The sequence below is a fragment of the Eleutherodactylus coqui genome, chromosome 2 (assembly GCF_035609145.1).
Source record: "Eleutherodactylus coqui strain aEleCoq1 chromosome 2, aEleCoq1.hap1, whole genome shotgun sequence".
NCBI lineage: Eukaryota > Metazoa > Chordata > Amphibia > Anura > Eleutherodactylidae > Eleutherodactylus > Eleutherodactylus coqui.
Window position 1 is genome coordinate 299,340,592 of NC_089838.1, and position 23,334 is coordinate 299,363,925.

The 23,334-nt window shown below is 45.6% G+C and overlaps 1 protein-coding gene across 2 annotated transcripts; it reads right to left on the reverse strand.

The window, feature by feature from the left end:
• Window positions 1-5,727: 5,727 nt before the first annotated feature.
• C2H8orf58 (chromosome 2 C8orf58 homolog) lies at window positions 5,728-18,636 on the reverse strand. 2 transcript variants are annotated; one of them, XM_066593447.1, is made up of 7 exons: window positions 18,565-18,636; window positions 10,527-11,203; window positions 9,451-9,597; window positions 8,349-8,517; window positions 8,170-8,264; window positions 6,279-6,391; window positions 5,728-6,193 (listed from the first exon to the last, which is right to left on the reverse strand). In XM_066593447.1, exons 1-7 carry the CDS (start codon window positions 18,611-18,613, stop codon window positions 6,094-6,096), a joined length of 1,350 nt encoding a protein of 449 aa, XP_066449544.1. In that variant the 5' UTR covers window positions 18,614-18,636; the 3' UTR covers window positions 5,728-6,093. The 2 variants fall into 2 exon arrangements, with proteins under 2 accessions (XP_066449544.1, XP_066449545.1); XM_066593448.1 differs by lacking the exon at window positions 18,565-18,636 and adding an exon at window positions 11,560-11,717.
• Window positions 18,637-23,334: the final 4,698 nt, after the last annotated feature.

A 23,334-nucleotide genomic window follows, 5' to 3' on the forward strand; every position in this document is an offset into this window, starting at 1 on the left:
TTGTGCAACAACGCTGACTTCAGGTTCCTTAACGTAACAGGAACTACATGCCCCGGAGGGGGAATACGAAAACCAACATCAAAACCATCAAACAATAAAGAACTTTTCTCCCGGTTCCCATATCTACTTAGATAAGGGGCCATCCTTTGTAGCATCACCGGCGTCATCCCTTTTTCCACCACTACCGGCACCTCTGGCCTTGTCTCTTTTAAAACAACGCGCTGCTCCGTGCGACACTCCGTCGCAAACTGAGCAGACGTGCTTGAATCGACAGGTGGCCCCAAACTTACATCTCCCCTCATTAAATGCCCAACACACGCCGGGCTTCTTAACATTTTGTTGGCCCACCTGCTGTCCCGTTCCTCCCCCTGATCCAACGCCGGCCCCGCCGGCCCCACCTTGAAAAGGATGCCCGTACCTGACCGGGGCCATCACCCTTAACCAAAGACCAATGTCTTTATTATCCCACCGTATGCTTGGCCTGACCGCCTTTCGTTGACGAAACTGTTCGTCATAACGAAGCCATGTCTGCCCGCCATACGTGCGATACGCTTCCGCTATCGCATCCAAATAACAAAAAAGGCCCGAACAATTCTCCGGGGCTTTTTCGCCTATAACACTAGCCAAAATCGCAAAAGCTTGCAACCAGTTTTGAAACGTTTGCGGAATCAACCGCCACCGTTTCTTTTCTTCGTCCTCCTTCTTAGAATCAGTCCTTTTTCCTTTGTCCAAGTTAAACTTTTCCAAAGGTAAGAGGGAAAAAATCTCTACATATTCATCTCTCCAGATTTTCTCGCGAACCTCCTTCTTTAGATGGGCCCCTAGGGGCCCCTCAAAACAGACATAGACTTCACCCCTGGCCTTATCGTCCAGTCGGATCGCGTCCCCATCTTTCTCCGTCTGAATTCCTACCGTCACCCCCGACACCGCGGATCCTGTAGTCACCCCTTGACTCCCACCTACCGCGCCACTTCCTTGCGAAACACCTCTTGACCCTTCAGACAACCACGCCGCCACTGGCGATGCAACTGTCTGAGTCCCCAAACCCAGGCCCTGCTCACAGCGGACCAACATCTCCCTCATATTACCTAACAACGAGCGTAATTCTACTTCCCGCTGACCTCCACCTGCACTACCCCCGCTCCCCCCTAACATAAACTCCCCTCTCTCTCTAGGCAGATTAATATCATCAAAATTATAGCATTGTGTTAAACATTCATGCTCACCGGGCCGCATGGGCGCTGTGATCCCATCAGCCGTCATCCGCGGATCCGGTCGTCGTTCCTGCGCCCGACTTGCGCCAGCCGCCGTCTCGTCCCGCTGGTAGGGAAAAAGGCTCTCTCGCTGCCGTTGCTCCGGATCGTTTAACTGCTCCGGGCCCACTTGGCGCCCGTCCGGTAGTGGCACGAAGATGGCCGACCTGACCTGCCGACTACCTCCTGCCACCTCGCAATGCACTCCTGGAAATAAATCCCTGGGGCGCTCCGACAAGCTCCCCGTAGCCCTCGGCGGATCTTCCTGCTGATGAAACAATCCTGCTCCCTGCACCAAGTCCGAAACCTGGGGGCGCTCGGACGAGCTCCCCGTTGCCCTGGGCGGATTTTCAAAACGATGCACGGCTCCTACCGCGCTTCGACCTCTCTCTCGCTGCCTGGCCCCCCCCCCGGGCCGGCACTTCACCCTGGGGGGTAGCCGTGTCCTCTCCGTCTAAGATGGCGTCTGGCCGGGCAAGCCCCGCCCCCCGAGGAGAGCGAGACCTGCGGCCAGCCGTTGGACCCGGGCGTTGTCTTGGATTCCTCCTAGCCGGTCTGTCCCCAGCCACCCTGGCTGTGGGTGATGAGCGACCGGCCAGAGGGTCCCCGGAGGGGCTCCTAACCCTGCGCCGGGTCCTGGGCTCCGCCTCCTCGGCTATTAACCTAGCCGGAGGACGTGTCCTGCGCGCACGCGCGCGCCTTGCCGGGGCTCCGTCTCCGCTGGCTGCTGCCGGCTCACCTCTCTCCGCTCCTGTCATCTGAGCCTGCAGCCACCCCGGGGGATGATTCACCGCCGCTGCCCGGAGGATCGCTAAGGCTGCTTCCACCGCTGACATCCCGGTAACCTATTCCTCTCTGTACTCGGCGCTCGCTCCGCTACCGCTCTTCCCAGCTGGGTCCTCCGCAAGCACTAGCTCCGCTCCGCTGCCGCTAAAAATTTCTCTACCGTCTCTCACTTTCTCTGAACCGTTTCTCTCTCTCTGAAAACGTTCAAAAAGATGGCACTCCCGCCCAAAATGCCCCTTTTTATAACTAACCCCCCCCCCCCCTTTTCTCACTAACCAATCCCTTTAAACTGCTTCCTAACAATCACTCCCCTCACCTTTACAGTTAACCCTATCCTAACTTTCTTGTTCCCGGCAAACCCTGTCATGCAGGGCCTACACGTATATGCCCCTCGCGGCACGTTCCGGCCCTTTTCTTTATCTGTGTATATGGTCAGGTTAAGGCATCAGATTCCTAAAGTGGGCACCCGGCGGCCTCTAATGAGCGCAGCTCTGCTGGTCAGGCGATGCAGAAGGGGCCAGCGGAGCTCATTAGAGGCTGCCAGATGTCCGTTTAGGGAAGCGCTGAGAGCGCAAAGATGGCAGAGGTGATGGGGAGTGCGGTATGCGATTTCAAGTCAAAATCTACACTGGCAGAGATGCTGCAGAATTTCCTCTTTGTATAGTCCTACCCTAAAAGGGGCACGAAATGAAAATTCTGAAATCTAGGTGGTCCAGCTAAGTAGCAGCAACCTGTACCTTTTACCTGCTGCTCTGCACCCTCTTCCTCCTGTGCAACCGCTATGTATTAAACAGCAATAGACTGTTACTTACAACTGCAGGCATGTATAGAGCTTATTTACCGCTGGCCACTGTAGCTCCGCCGGTTTCCACTAGGGAGTAGCAAATGCGAACAAGATGTCAAAGATATGTTTCAGGCCTCATGCCTACCGCCATGATGGACTCTATCAGCGAAGTATCACAGCGCCCCCCAAAGACCCCATACTCACCTCTCCGGATCCGCCGTGCGCGTCCTGTCTAGCAAGTCAGCGCGCATGTGCAGTACAGCGCATGACACGCCGGCAGTGAATGATGACACAGCCTGCGGTGACGCGTAATAACGCAATACTTCTGCTGTGCTCACAAAGGAAGTATCACATGATGGCCGGCTTTCATTGACTACAATGGAACCCAGCTGTGCGGTTTCCCGCGGTTTCTTTCACGCTGCGGAATTCCGCCGCATGAACATTGAGCTATTAGGTTCAATAGAATCTAATAGCTGCGGGATAAATCCGGCCATGGGCATTAGCCCTCAGGGGAGGGTCACGTGACAGGTAGAAAAGGAAGTAGCCAGTCTGGGTACAGAGAACCTTTTGCAGAATGACTATTTGTGATTATGTACATTCGATTTTAACCCCTTAGTGACCACCCCATAGTGTTTTTATGTCCTGGCTTGCTGGGCCTTAATCCCCGGGGACGTAACAACATGCTAAAACCCTGCAGGCCTTGGATGTGACAGGGCCATGCTCCTGGCAGTAGCCGTCAACCTGGAGCTGTCATCCTGGGCCGCGGGACCTCCTCACATAGTCTGGCTGACTGCATTCTACTAGGGTTTACAGCGATTGAGCCTGTTCTGTAGCCTATCAGGTATTGCATTTTTGGTTTTCTAGTGAAACAAATTAATTGGATTTACATTGGTTCCTATGGAAATAATTGCCTTGAGTTTCATTGGTTTCAAGTTTGACCGGATTACTAACGAAACTAGGTGGTTTGACTGGATTTGCAAAAATGTGAAATTTTAATTTTCTCTCCTCTAAATTGCATTAATTTCTGAAAAGAAACCCGTGGGGTCAAAATACTCATGACCCCCCTCAGTGAATACGTTCAAATGTGTGGTTTTTAAAATGGGATCATTTGTGGGGGCTGTCTATCATTCTGACACCTATGAGCCTTTGCAATCTTGGCTTCATGGATCAAAATCAGCCATTAAAGTCTATGGTTGTGTAAAAAAAAAGTTATTTTTGCACACCCAGTTTTCTGTGAGCCCATTCACACGGAGTAGTCCCCCATCCACGTGCTATTTAAATTGTTTTAACTGCCTGAACACAGACTTCGCACGGACCCATTAAAGTAAATGATGCTATGCACTAAGGTAATTTTTTTTTACATGAACCAATAGAAGAAAGCAGCAGTGTGTTTCTACATCTGGGCAGTCCCTTTAATGCCATCATTTGATTAGCCGGTGAATCCCAGCACTGCAGAGCACAGGGGACGAGGGAGCGGTAGAGCGAGCGCATTGTCCATCACACATTGCTCTTCTATGAGTTGTCCCATAACAATGCACTTCTCCATTCACGGGGAAGCAATGATGTGACTGAGAGGCATGAGGCATACATGAAACCTACTGGGTCACCACGAGGCATGAGTCATCTACCAATTATAGGGACCGTGCCCTGTCATTTCCTTAATCTGCCGGACATTCCCAGTGCTCGAGACTCTTCCGATGAAGTTTTCCGTGCCTGAGGACATCTGAACTATCACTAATTACTATGATTCTTCCACCTGTTCCGCTTTACGGATGGCATCTCCGGTATGTCTTCCTTATTCCATGAATTTCTCTAATTAGAGAATTGCATAAAATTGCCACACCCTAAGGATGAGCGCAAGAACGCCTTCATACGGTGAGACGCATAAATATGAACCCCATTCTTTTGAATGGCTTCATATGTACGAGTGGGGCAGGAAAACAAATCGTGGCTTGCGCTATCTTTTTGCGTGCCTTGGAACGCATTACCCATTGATTTCAATGGGACCTTTAATGCCTTGCATGGCTCTCGCACGCGGGGTTTCCTATTGAAGTCAATGGGATTATGCGAGGATCGGAACTTCACAGATGCGACGCAAGGCAAGGCCTAGGAGGACCCTAGATTTATTATACGGTTTGTAGGACTGAAGCGCTCACCACGAGTCCTCCATACGGCAACACAACCGTTGTCGGATCCTAAACAGAACATGGAATGGTGCTAAAGACAATGTGCTTCCACTCCATAACCGTTCAGGTTTCTCGTTCACAACACCACTACAAACAAAGGCGACCGTGTTGGGGTGTTAATGGCGGGATACATAATGGGCGCTGTGATACCAAGTTTCCTTCTGCTAAGTGCCTGGAAATGGTCCGGGCAGAGTTCTGTAATGAAGGTGTCTGGATGGAGGACAACAGAACTGTTGGATCTGCTCGTGCTTGTAGGCTGATCGAGTGATCCTCTATCTTGGCCGCCGAGAGCCTGCTCAGTGTGTGTGCCCCCATGTAACCACTGGACCCAAGACCTCCTAACAGCTTGGTCAGAATGGCTTAGAGGGCGAGCAATCCTCAAAATGGGCAGCTTATTACTTGCATTGCAGTGATGTGCCCGCTCTCAAAGTAGAGGCATGTCTAGTGGTCAATGGTCTCTCAACAAGTGGTACACTACACAAAAGTAGCCAGAGAGCCTTTTTTTTTTTAGGGTAAAGGAGGAACTTTTACGGCCTCTGGTTATAAGACCCCAGTGTCTAATCAGACCACAACTGTAATCATTTACATATCCGCCAGAGACATAACTGCAGGTCGAGTTTTGCAGCAATCAGACATTTCTATATGGTGCATTCATTTTTTGTATATGTGTATTAACTAATAAAACCAATGTCCGTAGAAATAAGCGGAATACTCTCAATTCGATTAATTCTTTTAATTCCAAAAATATATACACATCTATAACTTAAAGCAATATCTTCTTCTTCCTTATTTACATATAAATACATCTACTGTGCCTCTCTGCAAAACCATACGGATGATGTCTATACAGTGTATCCCGCGGCATATATGTGATGCCGAGTATGACCATTGCTATGAACAGTGCAGAGTAGGACTATGGAAGGTGAGGTATTTGCCCCGGCGGTGACACTTGGTGCCAATGCTAATCTTCCCAGATACTGGTGCGTTTCTTGCAGACTCTTCTCAGCATACGGCTGATAGTGAATCCTTCTATGGCGCATTCAAGCGTTTCAGTCCTTTCCTTCAGAAAACAAGAAGGAGGAACTCAAGGGAACTGCCAGACATTGCTGCGGGGCCTGATCACCAGTCCAGGTAGGAATAACCTTCTTGGATGTTGAGAATTTCCCTCTAGTATCGTCTGTGTCCTGCGAAAGAAGAGACGGTTAGATATCGGAGCCCGTATGTGTATGATAGTGTAGTACTTTACATGGTGGAGGTCCATTATGGTACCTGCAGTTGTTGCGCATCTCTGCTGCCTGGCCCGTCCCAAGAATTGTTCCTGCACCTTTCCGTGTGAACTTGGAGAGCATATCCTTTACTCTGTACCACTGAGATGCTTCCGTCTGAGGGGGAACAAGAATGTCTGGTGTTAGAATACAGCGATACATGTATATAAGAGTATAGGACAGTGTTGTCTGCAGACCTGCAGCTTTTGGAAAGGCCAAATATATGCATTTATACAATGTGGGGTTTGGGCTGTGGACCAACTAGGTGTTTTTCACTAACTAAAATAGCCAATAACTTTCGTTGAGGATGGAAGTTGTTTTATGCCACCAGACAAGCAGAGATAATAAGGCTTATGTTAAGTGCAAATGTAAAGCTGTACGGTTGGTTCAGGCTTCTCCGTTGGAGGATTGCACTGGTTTTGAGGAGAAATTATGCAAAACTATGCTATAAAAGACGTCACATCACAGGTAGGTGTCACACTGTCACTGACCCAGGAGCCCCACCAACATAGAGCAGTATTGAATCAGTATAAGGGGGTGAGGGGGGGGGGGTGTCACAGTACATTATAGGTCAGGACCGCTATCTTTTCTCCTTAGGGAGAGCACCTAGAAGGGGAGTGAGTGAGGAGACTTATAAGGCCATTCATGCTCCTCTGGGTAATATGCAAATAAGGGAGATGGATTAATACCTCTGTAGCGGCACCTATTAGAAGGCAGAATTCCTGCAAGTCAACGTTAGACTGTTTTATACAAGCCTTATAACAATGACTGAATTGAAAGCCAAGCCGGAATCCATACACAGACAGCTGTTTTAGAGCGTTTAGCCCTGGCTTGCCTTTCAATTCCTAGTCATTGTTACAAGGCTTGTATAAAGAGTCTAACATTTAGAAGGCAGCATTACTGCAAGTCAAAGGGGGCGCTGTAGAGGTGTTGTTCCATATCTCTCATTAGTACATTATAGAGAACATGGCTATGGAGTCCCAGTACATAGCAGAGAGTACTAGACCAGTGTGTGTGGGCGGAGAGGGGTAGATGGTGGTCCCAATACTCTACTATAGGGAGTACTTGATCAGTTTAGGGGGTCACAGCACATTATAAAGTGCTGAATCAATGCAGAGGGTCACAGTACTAGAGTGCTGGATCAGTGTAGGGGAGCACTGTACAGTACAGAGTATGCTGATCTGTGTGTGTGTGGGGGGGGGGGCAGTACATTACAGAAAGTGCTGATTACTGTAGGGGGAATCACAGTACAGTATAGAAAATATTAGATCAGTGCTGGGGTCACAGTATATTATAAAGAGTACATCAGAGAATACTGGGTCAATGCACATTAAAGAGAATATTGGATCCATGTAGAGGGTCTCAGTACTGAATCAGTACAGGGGAGTGCAGTCCAGTATGGAAAATCTTGGATCAGTGTATGGGGTCACAACATATTATATAGAGTACTGGATCACTATAGAGGGTCACAATATATTTTAGAGAGTCCAGACCGTGGCTCTCCAACTTTTGTAAGACCACAAGTCCCAGCATGCTGAACCATCCCCAGGCTTTACAAACCCTCTAGGAGTTGTAGCTTCACAACTGCTGAAGAGTCACAGGTTGCAAACTACTACTCTCGAACATCAAAGTGGAGGTTCCCAAAGGATTAAAATGAACGTCTGTCAATGGTAAGACAAGAGACCAAGTGTATTCTCCGTCTGGCGTCGCCACTCGTAGACGGTCTGTCTGAGCTCTTTGATGCCATTCTCTGGTCTCCTTATATCGTTGCTGATGGATACAAACATTCTCCTAAGGCCATTTGTATAGTTGGCCTGACAGTTTCATCCCTAGTACAATGACTATGTAAATATCTTCTACATCAAACCCTTAAGACAAGTTGAGATGCTACTCACTTTGTAGTTTCGGTGTGGTCTCCGTTCCTCCTCTTTCAGGTTGGGTACACTCACATATTGGGGGTCCATTTTGGCTGCTCGTTTCAAGACATTGTCTGTAAAGGCAACAGACAAATTTAGGATCTCAGAGTAAAGGCCTTCAGAATAACCTATAAGATGTAGTAGGACTATACATTTACCTGTGCGTCTGGCCATGCTGAGGAGAACTCCAGCGTGAGAGCTTGATCTCTTCCGATAGTGCTTGGGTTCCCAGGTAGACTCATCGCGATGGTGGCTATCTGGCAGGTCATTATCTGAATCCCTGGAGGCACTAGAGGCACCGCATACACAGGAATCTAGAAAGAGCACCTATGCAAGGAAACAGGTCACAAGATTAGCATCGCCAATCAATCAACATGAACACCAAAGAGTAGGGTTCAGGTGTCATTAGAAGGGAACCATTCAAAAAGGGACACAACCTCCAAATGACAATTACTCTGTCACATTGCTCGGAGCAAGAGTCATTTACGTGGAAATGCATAGCGTTTTCTGTTCTTACAGTCCATGCCAATAATAACTTTCTGTGACAACTTCTCTTATCTGAAGCCATTTAAAACACTACGGTCCTATCTCAGGGTCCTTTTAGATGAGCCGATTCTCGATTGAACGAGCGATATCACAGCTAGCTCGCCTGCTCTAGTTCAGCCCGTTTAGACAGGCAGATACATAGTTGGCTCTTTCACATTCGCTGGGTCAGCATTGATGAAAAAAGAAAAGTTGTGATTGTCAAAAAAATGGCAACAGAAGATCTCTTCTTTTCTTAAGCAGCACTCCATAAAAATCTGTAGAAATTTGGTATCTCCATAATCTTACGGACCCACAGAATACAAGATATCATGTCGCCTTTACTGCACCATGAATGATGTAAAAACAAAGACTGCCCCCCCTTCCCCGCCCAAAAAAAGGCACAATTCCATTTTTTTCATTTCATCCAATGTAGAAACATTTAAAACTTTTCCAGTACATTATGTTATCTGTTAGGTGATACCATTGAAAAAAAAAATACAACTTGTCCCGCAAAAAACGGGCCCTCCTGTAGCTATGACACTGGAAGAAATTAAATGTTATATAATTTTTTTTGAAAGTGGGGAGGAACAAATTAGGAAAAAAGAAGTTTGCAGCAGGAAGTTGGCTAACTCAACAAAAGCCAAGGTAAAGTAACTGTATCACAGAAAGTTAATGTGTCAGAAGTCATGTTAATGCTTGCTGCATCCGTATGTGTACATTCCTACTGTTACTCACTTGGTTGTGCCGCCTTTCTTCCGCTTCTCTTTTCTCTTGCTGAAGCCTTTGATTTTTCTGTTGCAGCTCTGCAATTTGCTCTAACATCTGGCATAGGCTTTCCAGGTAGCGAAGACCATCTCCCGGGAGATGTAATGGGTCCTGGTCCTAATATAGATAAAGTAATGGTGAGCAGTGTCCCACCTGTATCCCAAGATGCCAACTAAATGCCCTTTGTATGGGTTTCTTCAATCTGTGTCATGAGTAATGAGCTCGTGGTTGCATTGGCTATGCTATATGTAGAACTTCATTGTAGTCCACCATCAGGGCTACTGGCTATATCTCTTATTTTCAGCTGCACTTTATCCATGCATGTTATGAGTAATGGACTTAGCGTTTGCTAGCCTCTCCGGCTAGAGCTAGATATGACTTTACTATTGCTGTTAACCCTCTCCTAGCGGTTGTGTATTCACTATAGGGACTAGCTTATAGAGCTTTTTATTTTGAGCTAGGCTTGACTCCATTATTACAGATAGCCCTCTCCTAGGGGTTAAATATTGACTAGATTACCTGTTAGGGACCAGTTATAGAACTTTGTATTCATTGCATTTTCCCATAGGCATTTGCCTTTGGGCATCTATTGCAGGGATTAGTTATTGAGTTTATTTCCCTGCATACTATTTGTTGCTGCTATCGTTTTTTCCCTTTTCCATTCGGACCAGTTTTATATTGTATGTTCGTCTCCATTCGTGATCACAACATCCCGAAAACTAGTATGGTCTCTATCACAATTTTTGATAGGGGACATCTGGATCACTTTTGTTTGTCAGTCCAGGCCCTACTTTCTTAATTGTTCCAATAAAGTTGAGTTTTAATTGTCTACACTGTGAAGGGCCATGGTATATGTATGTGTAGATATTAGGGATACTAGACTCTAAGCGGCTTTGGTTCAGGTGATAGAACTTCTAATTACTGCCCATGTAAATAATATGTTAAAATGGCCACTTATGTAATTTGAATAAGTCTTGTCCCCAAGCTGTCTTCCTATATTCATCTACCTCTACAGAAGCGTTCTGACACTCCCCAATGTCACATACCTTATTTTCCTGACTTTGACACATTGGGCTTTTCGTTTGGCAGGAGAAGGTTCTCCCTCTCCGTTGGTCTTTATGTGATCCCATATGCTGGCGGTTATGCCTCGCTGTTCTGTTGTGAATGGACTCTTTGCTGGAGCTTCGCTGTCTCCTGCTCCTGAGGATGGCTTGTTCCAGCTTGTGAGGCACACCTGACATGTCCCTTTTTGGTTGGTGAGAGAAGAAACGCTCTATTGGATCTATATCCTTGTCTTCAGGCATTTTGAAGCTCTCTTTATTCTTTGGAGCTGAATCTTCCAATATGACCGTCTCCTCAGATTGTTCTAAGGAGCCTTGGTTCTCAATAGTGTGCTCAATTTTTGGGCTTTCAGGATCCTCAGGGGTGGGACTATCCAACCTTTCAGGGTCCTCAGGGGTGGAGCTTTCCAGGCTTTCTGACTCATCTGGATTGTAACTACTCTCAGATCCAAAAGGAGAAGGTGGAAGTAATTCCACACCAGAATCTTCTGACTCGGATTTCTCAAAACGTTTACGTATAATTATGCATCCTCCACTTCTTCTTTGGGTAGTTGGTGACTGAAGATAATGAGAAGTTGCCGGACCAGTACAATCTGAGACAGGATCCATTAGGCCCTGATGTACAGGAGTGCTTCTAAGCAATACACAGCCTTCTGATTGCTCTGCAAGCATACAATATGTGTATTAGATATACTGTACAAATATTCATGGTCACATATACACAGATGACTTAGTTGTTGCTGGATGACAATTTGCATATTACTTAAGTCCTATGATGCTGGCTCTTGTTCTTACTAAGTGAAATGTCAGGTTATTGATCCGTGAGCATTTTCATCGACTCCCACAAGAGTCTGACTATTGCTTGAAAGGGTCATGCAATACTATAGCACCACGGATAGAATGTGCAATAGTCTACATGCACACTTAGACCAAGTAATATCAATTGCACAGAATGACAGCATTGAAATATATTCTAACTGCACCATTAGATAATACAATACATCTGCAGTCCACATACCTGGCAAGGAATGAGAGGGGTCTGCGTGACGGAGCTTAAAAGACAAGTCTATCCAGGTATTAAGCACATTCCTTGATCTGCACCCTTGGACGTGCTCAACGAAGACTGAGACGTCCTAGCCAAGTCCATATCATACCTGCCCGATCTCACCTGTCCACGCTCCTCCCCATTATCTCAGTGCCTTTTAAGGTTGCGTATTGCAGGTTGGATTCCTGCCATAGCAATCACACACTGACACTATCCAGAGCCGCCACTGCTGGGATATGGGAATGCAGCATAACTAGCACAGCTACATTCCACTGTATCTGATAGGAGCGGGTCAAACCCTCAGGATGCACTGAATGCAGCTCATGCTGGGCTCCATATACACAAGAATAGCCCTCACCCAGGACTAACCACACAGGATTAGACAGACCCATATACAGCCTGTGGTGGGAGTCACAGTCCATTGGCCACTTGCAGCAGCTCGGCTTTCACCAGTAGTGATATGCAGATGTGGCAGAGCTAAATGAGTCATTACATTGGTTGGTGCATTATAATTCATGAGTTTCTCATTCTAATTATTCATTAGGGAGTCATTTAGATCTCCATAACAATCATTCTTTGTCCGTGCCATTCACCACATAACATCTCAAAACAGTTAAGTTATTTTTGACTTGCTACTTTGAAAATATCATGGCTGATTGTGTTAATGTCACAGACCGGTACCGTATCCTTAGGATAAGCCATCAATAATCGCATCAGTGGAGGTCCGCTGATCAGGATCCCCACAGATCACGTGACTGAACTGGCAGCTAAGCTTGGGCGACAACTATGGCCACTTCAGTCCATAGCAGACAGCGCCATATATTGTATAGTGAGTAAAAGAAATGAAAAAGGAAAAAGGAGGGTGGAGCAAGACCCAGTGAGGGTAGTGGAATATTTATGGAGTACACAGAGTTTTCAATGATTGAGTATTTTGAATGGTGGAGGTGCTGCCAACCAGATGACGCTCCACCAGTGTGGGCGTAAGTGTAGCGAAAAGGATGTGAAAAGAACTGGTATGGAGGCGCAACACTCTAAGCTACTAGAAGATGTAGATCAAAGTCCAATGTGTGATGGTGAAAGCACTTCTTTATTATTTTTTCAGAAATTAAAAACCAGCAATGGAATACGCGTTTCGGGGAAGAACCCCTTCGTCAGTTCGGCTGGATAGGACAACAGGATGCCCAGGGGTGACACGATTCCAAAGATATATAGGATGTGCCGGAGGTCCTGTGTGCAGGACAGGGGAGAAAAAAGTGCTTTTTTCTCCCCTGTCCTCCTGCACACAGGACCTCCGACACATCCTATATATCTTTGGAATCGTGTCACCCCTAGGCATCCTGTTGGACCTCCGACACATCCTATATATCTTTGGAATCGTGTCACCCCTAGGCATCCTGTTGTCCTATCCAGCCGAACTGACGAAGGGGTTCTTCCCCGAAACGCGTATTCCATTGCTGGTTTTTAATTTCTGAAAAAATAATAAAAAAGAAGTGCTTTCACCATGACACATTGGACTTTGATCTACATCTTCTAGTAGCTTAGAGTGTTGCGCCTCCATACCAGTTCTTTTCACATCCTTTTTGATATATTGTATAGTGGCTGTGACTGGTGTAGCAGCTCAAGCCCGTTTACTTGATGAATGTGATGTCACATGCCTGATAAGAGGCCACAATGCTAATCTAAGCGGTGGACCCCCAACTGATCTGGTATTAATGACCTATCCGAGGATAGGTCATCAATATTTTAGTCCCGGACAATCTCTTTAAAAGGGGTTTTCCATGCGAACACTATGCGCTATTATAACCCTGACTGCTTTTTCTCACAGGCTGATATGAGACCAGTGCCTCAAACACAGTATTTGGCATGAGCATCGTATGTATGTGTATATATTTTGGAAAGATGTTCTGATTGAATGATATATCTGATGGAAGTGGCCCCCACCGATGCTGTATACCCTATAGTGTGAGTATATGACATTATAGAGGTCACGTAGGAAAACCCTAGTTTTTATTTGCATTTTTATAATGAAAAGAGGATAAAAAGATGCCGATAAACAAGATATAAGATGGTCAACATAAGAGAAGCAAAGTGGAAACCAGATGACCACAAAAAAATAAAAATAAAAATAAAAAACCATTATAAATCATTGCCAATTAAAAATACACACGGAGATATGAATAAGGTCATCAACTTAAGTGACCCTCCGGTTTTGGGACAAATCTGCAGTTCTTTGCACCCCTCCAATCCACTGTTTTCAAGCTCAGTTTTTGGTCATCCAAAATGTCTGCAGCAATTTCTTATCTAATGCACACTGCTCTCCAATTGGCCTGTGCTGATCATGTGACCAGCTGTGGCCAACAGAGCCAGTATAATGCATTGGTAGTCTTAACACTACCAATTCACTGTGGGGATCGGGTAGTCTGAAGATTGTGTTGGCCATCCTGGAAGTTGAAAAGCAGACATGAAACTGGTGAATAGGAGGGATGGCGGAAAGGAAAAACTGCAGGTAATATACTATTCCCCCCCCCCCCCCACACACACACACACACCGGGGCATAGGTCAGAGTTGTGTACCAAAACCAGAGAGTCGCTTTTAATCAAATTCAAATGTATTGAATTTGGATGGTCAGAACTGGAACATTAGGCCAGCCAGAAAAGAACAAGAGGTGACGGGGTGGGAGAAAGAACAAAAATGAAAATGAGGGAGTCTCTAGTGGTCAACAAATCTGATGGATAAGTTAGGAGTACTGCTACAGACTCCCCATTAGAGAAAAACTAAGGAAAACCACTTTACAGAAACCAATCTAATGCTCAGATTGTATAACAGTCTTCTAGACCCAATAATATCACAAAACTAGACCACTATAGTCAGGAACACGACCATTCGCCTCCACCTCCATTACTCCCAGGGATGTGCTACGCCAGTGTTCCTCAAGTTCAGTCCTCAGGACCCCCAACAGGTCATGTTCTCAGGATACCCTCTAGTAAGAACACCTGTGGCAATGCCTGAGGCACCGACAATAATTACATCACCTGTGCAATACTGAGGAAATCCTGAAAACATGACCTGTTGGGGGCGCTGAAGATGGGAGTTGAGAAACAACACTCTACAGAATATAAGAGGCACACAATGAACTTTCTTCCGCCCCTTTATCAGACACAGAGTTCTGCGTCATCCAGCGGGACGTTCTGCATGGAATTCATCAGATTACAAATAACCGCATTTCAGAGTTGTGACTCGCATATCAAAATATGAGCCAAATATTTGTTCAAACAGATTGTGTGCACTGGCTGGGGGATGGATCCATATAGTCCAGGGGACAAGGGTAACTGACATTGATCGGTCGTCCGTTTTAAAGCACCAGTCTACCTAAAAATAGGAGTTTATATAAAAGAGCTGCTAATGACCTTCATAAAGAACTGAGGGCACCGAGTAGAAGAGAACTGCAATCATTACGATCATGGTCAACATCCTATATTCTCACTACAACTCCTTTAGACCTTCAAGTTCACATTTCCTAAAATTATTTTCTACCAGATTTCAGCGGAGGGTAAATACCCTAAGAAAATAAACCAAGTGCCAACCACTAATCCTCGAAATTGTATCCTGTAGGCCAGCCGTTCCCTGCTTGGGACCACATGGCTTTATCCCATAGCATCCGTTCCCTGCTTGGGACCACATGGCTTTATCCCACAGCATGTTCACCAACCACGATGTGATGCTGGTCATACGTGGCACAATTTGCTCCTGAAACTCTTGAAATGTAGATATTGCTAAAATACAGTCTGGTCTAATTTAATACCCCTAAAGTAGTCTGCAATGGCGAAGCAGTTTATGCATCATTTATAGGATCAGGTCTTTGACTTCTCAGATGCTTGGAAATCTAATGGAGACAAATATGTCTCTTATCTGATCTCGCGCTCCACCTGTCTTTTTATACTACTTCCGCCCATCCAGCACACCCGTCTCCAGCCGTCTACAGACAAGGCATGCGTCTGCTTCTTATTATAATGGGACTCTGGTGTTTCAGGTTTTTGACAACCCAAAAAAACAGTAGGCCCACAATGAAATGCAAGCTTGGTCTGACTACTGTCTGTGCCCACAAGGATTGCACCGGCATAGATGTCTCATCCAGATAAACTAGCTTTCCAATTATAGATAAGACTATACATTTTATCCTGAGGGTAGGTCATTAAGATTCAATGAATGGGTAGGGCCTGCCGCGCAAGTCTCAGTCTCGGTGGGCCACAAGTCTCAGTGTCGGTGGGCATCATGGCCTCTTTTTAGTCCGGTGATGTCATATTCACTTATCACCTATCCCAAGTGAATGGAATTGAGCTGCTATACGAGACACCCGTTTCAAATGACATTACAATGGCAGTACTGAATCCGTTTTTGCCTGTATTAGCAATACGGAGGCAGAAAAAAAAAAACTGGCGATCTTGCGGAATTAAAAAAAGGCAGTAAAAAATATGACCATGTGAATAGATATATAAATATATGTAAGTGTCGTATTATGGTCCCCAAAACACGGAGCTGAAATATACTAGTCTCAAACCGGCTTTTATGGGAACCTGTCATGTCCCTACTGCACCATAAGCTAAGTTATGGTGCTGTTAGGGGATGTGACAGGGAGGTGGGGGATGTAACGCTTATATTCGCCGACCCCCAAAATCCAAGGCTGTAACCCAGTGAAGTCGGCACGTGGCACAAAAATACGATTCTTTTCAGAGTCTCGCACCAACTTCACCGGGTGACAGAGCTGGCTCACCGCAGCAGGCAAGTATGTATATATATGTGTGTGTGTATATATATATATATATATATATATATATATATATATATATATAGTGTACTACATCACCCGTCTTATTTAAAATATGCTCTTCTGAAACCGGCATTATGGGGATTTTCCGGAAGTAAAATATGGATGACCTATCCTCAGTTAGGTCATCAGTGGTTAATCAGCAGGGGTCTGCCTGCTGCTCCGGCTCCCTGCCAGCTGACTGAGAAGGCCCCGCCCCTTGGACCCTGCACCAGTAGGAGCTTTGCCTGGAGGGCTCCTTTAAGGCGGATATATATCAGTAATATTACATCCTCTCCTAGCACCTGACGTGCTTGGCATATTTCCCTGACAGCTGATCATTATCACATCAGCGTAGCATAGGATAATAATCACCTGACAGTGCCCTATATAGGGGTGATAAGTTGTGTGGCAGCATATATGTAAACATGCCTGTCCATTAACACAAGAAGTTCTGAAGCTTCATCAGATAAGGAGAAAAAGTAGACATTTATGTATCGCATTTTTTTGCCAGCAATGTGAAAAGCACCCGGTGACGGTGCGCCCGTGCCGCCATTGGAAGACTAATGGGGTTTGCAAAATCAGCGTAGAAGGAAGGGGGCTGGAGTTTTACTTTACGCCTCTGTTTACAGAGGACATGCTAGGAGAGCGGTTACAATGGCGACTCTGTAAATATGTGTACCCAGCCTACGGCCGGGCTTACGTGACCGTATGGAAATTGCGTATTATGCGGGCTCTGTACGCCCGTGTGATATGCTATAACTCGCAGGCCATTGCCTTAAGCATTTCTGCTGACATTAGCATGATGGAATTGTGTAATCTGCGAGCGCAAAATAGAACGCAGCATGTTCTAGATCGCCACATATATACACGAGATAGAGCCTATTGTTCTCTATGCTCGTATATATACCTGCAGCCCATACTCCATGTATACGGGTATATACGTCCGCACTAAATGATGGTGCGGGAAATGTGAAAAACAAAACAGGTGTACAGCACACATGACCGTCTAAAGTGTCCCTTAGGCCGTCTGCACGCGAACAGGGCGGATTCCGCATGCTGGAGCCTGCAGCAGAATCAGACGCTGTGCTCGTCTGGCGTCCGCGCATACCTGTATTTTCTGTACGGCGGATGGTCCGAATGGCTCGCCATCAAACATGCGCAGTACAGATTTCTTCTTTTAAATCCCCTTCCCCAATATCAATTGCAGAAGGGCCGCGGGTCGGACGGCTGACTTTAATGGAAGCTGTCCGTGTAGAATCCGCACAAAAATAAGCCATGCTGCGATTTTTTTTCTCCGCTTGCGGGAATCACAATTTGATTCCATGACTGTGCAGGAAGAAGCGCTTTTCCATAGCATATAACAAACGGCATTTGCCGCTGTTCCGCAGCGCGAATGTGGATTTTGCAGCGTAAATCCATTCGTGTGCCGCCAGCCTAAGTGCGTTTTTCCTACCCACCCGCTCAGCATCCTACTGTATCTCATTAGCCGGCAGGAACAATCCCTGGGTTGTGCTCCAATCCTCTTCCCATGGAACATTATATTATAGGAAAGGTCCACAATGTCCCCCATCCCAGGAACAACTCCAGATTTCAGCATTTCCCAAATTTGAAAGTAGTATATAATTTACACTCCTCTATAGGCATGTGTGTAGAGGAGTTCACGGTTTAATGATTAAGATACAGATGTAGTAGAGTGGAGTTTGTCGTGTGACTGTCGGGCGGTCAGTTCTGCTAATCCAACAGGTTTACATGTTCCTATACAAAACCAACGATGAATTATGGATGTATTAGAATTGTAAAGCCAAATGGCAAACTCCAATCTGCTGCACGTCACACGTTCAGCACCGCTCGCCTGAGGACCTTTATGGGGGAATCAGTTAGGAACCCCCACCCCTGACACAACATAAGGGATCGGATATAGAGAAAAAAAAGGCATTGTAAGGTACCTCTACTTACACAAAGAGGGGTTCCCTCTGACCCCCCAAACCAATATTAGTTCAACATGCCAGAATAAAGCATATAACAGGAGCATGAAGGAATGATTATTTATATATATATATATATATATATATATATATATATATATATATATATATATATTAGAATTTAAATTCAGATAGTTCACTTGGCTCAAGAGCTTGCAATCTACATATATGGTATGAGCACTTACCTGCGTTACATAGTGTCCCAAAGGTCAGTTTCCTATAGCGGCCCAGCATCTTGCAGAGGAGAATTGGGCTGCTGGAGAACACTAGTCTGATGTGAGAAGAGACCAGTCCAGTAATGTGGGAGAGCAAGAGTGGGAGTCCCAGATAAAAGCCCCTCTGTGTCCATGGGAGGGGTCAGTCCTGTCAGCTGGGGAGGGGGTGGGGGGTGTTGTAGTTAATGAGGCCTTATTTCTTTCAGAAAGGGCTTTTGTTTTTATTCACACCCATAAGAAAAGAGTAAAACTGCCCAACCCTTCGGAGGTGTCAAAGTGTCTGCTACTGTTCTCCTAGGCTGGGCCCACAGAGCTGACACTCTACAAACTCAATGGGTCTACTTCCAAAATTCTTAGTGGGGGAAAAAGTAATATTTCTGTGATCTGATGACACTTCGTATCTCATGGGCTCGTAATAAAGTTGTCACAGACGTGCAGATGATTTGGATGATCGTATAGTTGCAGTCAGATGATAAGTGGATCGATGTTAAATAATCAGTTTGGACCCGCAGAGACATTAGGACAGATTTACTATTGAAAATGTACCAGAAAACGGTCTTTCCTGCTTTGTACGGCACTTATGATATATTTCAGGGTGCATGCGGTATCCGGAGCGGGTGTCGTAGCAAATACCACCCATTGTATGCTATGGAAAAGGGATTCTTCATACACACGAGTGGAAGCCAATTGCGGTTTCCGCTTGAGGCTGAAAAATCGTAACCACCTCTATTTTTGCGCAAAATTCCACGCGGACAGATTCCATTGAAGTCAATGGAAGCCATACGATCCGCGGCCCTTCTGCAAATGACATTGTGGAAAAGTCGCGGTTTCTGTGTCACTGCTAGGCGATGATGCGGGAAAAGCAGGAGTTTTTTAAAAAAATCTGGACTGCGTATGTTCAACGGCGCATGTTCGCCATGCAGACCATCCACAGTACAGAGAAGAAAGCAGGTAGGTGCGGACGCCGCTGCTGCCGGAGCCAGATTTCATTGCGGGAGTCAACCTCAGACAATTTTTGACACCTTTATTCACCAATTCTGAAAAAGGGAGCATTGATTTGTGGTAAAGGGGCGCGGCCAAAAAGCGCCAAAATATGGGGGCAAGGTCGGTCATGAAACTAAACCAACCAGGGGTGTTTTTTACATTCGCTATGAATGAGAAATGAATGAGCCAACGATAATTTTTATACCTGCCTAAAATGAACACAGAGCGAATAACGAACAATTCTCATTCGCCGTCCAGTCGTTGGCTCGTATTTAGGCCGAACGATTACCGTTCAAAAAATTGTTCAAGCGAGCAGAATGGAACGATAGAAGATAGATAGAACCAGAACTGTCTTTTCCAGCTGTACGTAAAACCACCCGCCTATTTCGGTCGTGTATGTTCTCTATTTTATGGCGTGATGTTTTTACACACCGCAAATTCGCCTGTGTGAACGAATGCATTGGAATCCAATGCTTCAGATGGTCACGTTTTACGGCCGGGCATAAAACGCTGACTAAAAAACGCTTATGTGAATAAAGCCTAATACTTGGTATAAACCTAGCCTAGACAATCTAAAGATGCGCCATACTTATCATCCAGCAGTAGCCACCGTTATAACGTTAGCACACTTTAAGATTGTGGGGCAATTTATGCTTTGTATGTGCCTAAATTGTGACCTTACAGGCTTTTACATGGGGAACTGTCACTTTTTCAAAAAAGAGGGTGTGGCCAGACAAAGCCCATCACAATTAGCATAAAGTACACCAGAAACTGGCATGGATGATCTAGAAACCAATGTCAGTTTCCATCATGTGTAGGGAGGTGCTGCCAGATGAGACCAATATATTACAAGTCTTGTGCCTCTTAATATGCTTGCCACTTCTTGTAGTCGGGCAAATAGTTTACGTAGATCAGCGTGTGAAATGCCAGTCTTAATAAATATCACACGGGCGGATACCAATTGCGGAATCTGCGAACAGAAAGCGCAGAGAGAATCCGCGGCAAAACGCAGTAATTGAAAAGCATGACTATTGTATTTTTCCTTTCCACTTGTGGATACAAATTGCGTATTTCACAAGTTGAGGAAAAATCGCAGTATGCTCTATATTGCTGCGGATTCTGCGTCGATGGCCTCCATTGAAGTCAATGCAGGCCATCGGATCCGCAGCCCATACACAATTGACATTACATATGGGCCGCGGGTATCCAAGTCAATCGCTAAGCATTGGGGAAAAAAAAGTACTGCGCAGGACTGACGGCGAGTCGCCACGGTCAGCCGCATTACAAAAACCACAGGGTTACCGGCCGGCTTCACCGACGGAATTCGCTGTGGGATCTCGCATCTAGAAGCGGACCCAGTCGTGTGAAGTCGGCCTAAAAGACCGTAAAAGGTCAGTGACTGATGAATGCGTTCTGGACGCGTTTTGTGTCCGTGATTTGTATGCGTTTCCCGGCCTGACCGCGGGTCTCCTGATCCAAACTCCAAGCATCATAAATTCCTATAATAATCAGAGTTCAGGTCAGGAGGCCCCCCCCCCTCCCGTCAGGCCGCGACCCTTGCCCGTATTATGGGCGAATAAGTGAGCCTGGTGTATGCTTGTCTAGCACCATCCTGAGTATCACTAGAAGTGTATAAAAGTTCTCGATACTTTTAGCTTTGCCATTGTAGAACATCACACCTATTGGTACTAAATTAGCGATCTAAAGCAATACTCTAAAAAACATCAGGTCACAAGAATGGCGCCATTTATAATCTTATTTTGTGGCTTGTGCAGACATATTCTGGGATGTGCGCAATTTTGATTAGTGTGCTGGAATAAATTAAAAGGCTGGTTTTCTCTTAATGTGTCAGTCATTTAATGGAACATTATCTTTTCATGGATTCTATGAGTATCGGCCCATAGATTGCTATGGGGGACGTATGGCGGCTCTCCACAGCTCAGTCGTTGTACGGTTGTTTGCAGGAAACTATTAGTTAATTATGCGAGTTCTGCCAGGACACTCTTTTGGCATACATGGGGTCAGTGCGAGGGTGGGACCCCATAGCTATGTATATTCAATGTGTAGGCCAGAAGCTTTCCTGACACCTCCACTTACAAACACTATGTGGTCATAGCCAGGGGTATATGGGCAGCTTTACATCATAGGCCGTGAGGTGTCACAATATGTGTTACTGCTCTCATAGATTCAGCTTGTAAATGTGACATTTACACATAAACAATCGCGTAGCAGCAATTCTTCTCATATGTAGACCTGCGGAGCCGATATTTTAATATGAACAGAAGAATACAAAGTGTTAGCTCGGTGCCACAGCTTCTGTCACATTTCCTGCCGCCTGGAGCCGATCAATAAGCCTGTCTCATCATGACAACCCCTGTCTGTGTGCCCTGTTTGGGTATATGATGGTGACCCCCTTGTCAGTAAGAGCATCTGAGCCACTGCAGGGGAAATATCTGGCTTGTTGCAGATTTCCCTGGCAAAATCAACTGTTTACTGAGGGTCTCATCCCCCGTAATAAAGGGGTTTCCATAATAAGATCTATTCCAATGTTCTATAGTCTCAATATCTTGACTGTAGGACTTTGACTCCTGCAATTGGTATTACTATGTGTGTAATTCCAGTGTGTGCATGCCATACACAATTGGCGACAGAAAAAGCCCCCCGGGTCCATTTAGTTGGCCCTCAGATTATTTCTCCTTTAGAATCAATCTTTGCTTTTCCCAGAAAGCCTTGGATTAATTTATTGTTGATTTTCCAATCACATCTGCTGGAACCATGATCCAAGCATCTACTTTCAGTAAACTAATATATTCCTTTCTCTCCTCTTGTAACATATATAAAGGTTTCCACCATGTCCTCCTCTCCCTTCTCTCTTCCTATAAAATATACAAAGGTTTCCATCATGTCCCTTTTCTTCTCCTATAACATATACAAAGGTTTCCACCATGTCGCGCTCTCCCTTCTCTCATCCTGTAACATATATAAAGGTTTCCATCATGTCCCACTCTTCCTTCTCTCCTCCTGTAACATATATAAAGGTCTCCCTCATGTCCTCCTCCCTCTCCCTTCTCTCATCCTGTAACATATATAAAGGTTTCCATCATGTCCCCCCTCTCCCTTCTTTCCTCCTGTAACATATATAAAGGTTTCCATCATGTCCCTTTTCTTCTCCTATAACATATACAAAGGTTTCCATCATGTCTCCCCTCTCCCTTCTCTTCTCCTGTAACATATATAAAGGTCTCCATCATGTCCCCCCTCTCCCTTCTCTCCCCTTGTAACATATATAAAGGTTTCCATCATGTCCCTTTTCTTCTCCTATAACATATACAAAGGTTTCCACCATGTCCCGCTCTCCCTTCTCTCATCCTGTAACATATATAAAGGTTTCCATCATGTCCTCCCTCTCCCTTCTCTCCTTGTGTAACATATATAAAGGTTTCCATCATGTCCCCCCCTCCCTTCGCTCCACTTTTAACATATATAAAGGTTTTCATCATGTCCTCCTTCTCCCTTCTCTCCTCCTGTAACATATATAAAGGTTTCCATCATGTCCCCTCCTCTCCCTTCTCTCCTCCTGTAACATATATAAAGGTTTCCATCATGTCCTCCTCTATCTTCTCTCCATCTGTAACATATATAAAGGTTTCTATCATGTCTCCCTCTCCCTTCTCTCATCCTGTAACATATATAAAAGGTTTCCATCATGTCCTCCTCTCCTTCGCTCAACGTGTAACATATATAAACGTTTCCATC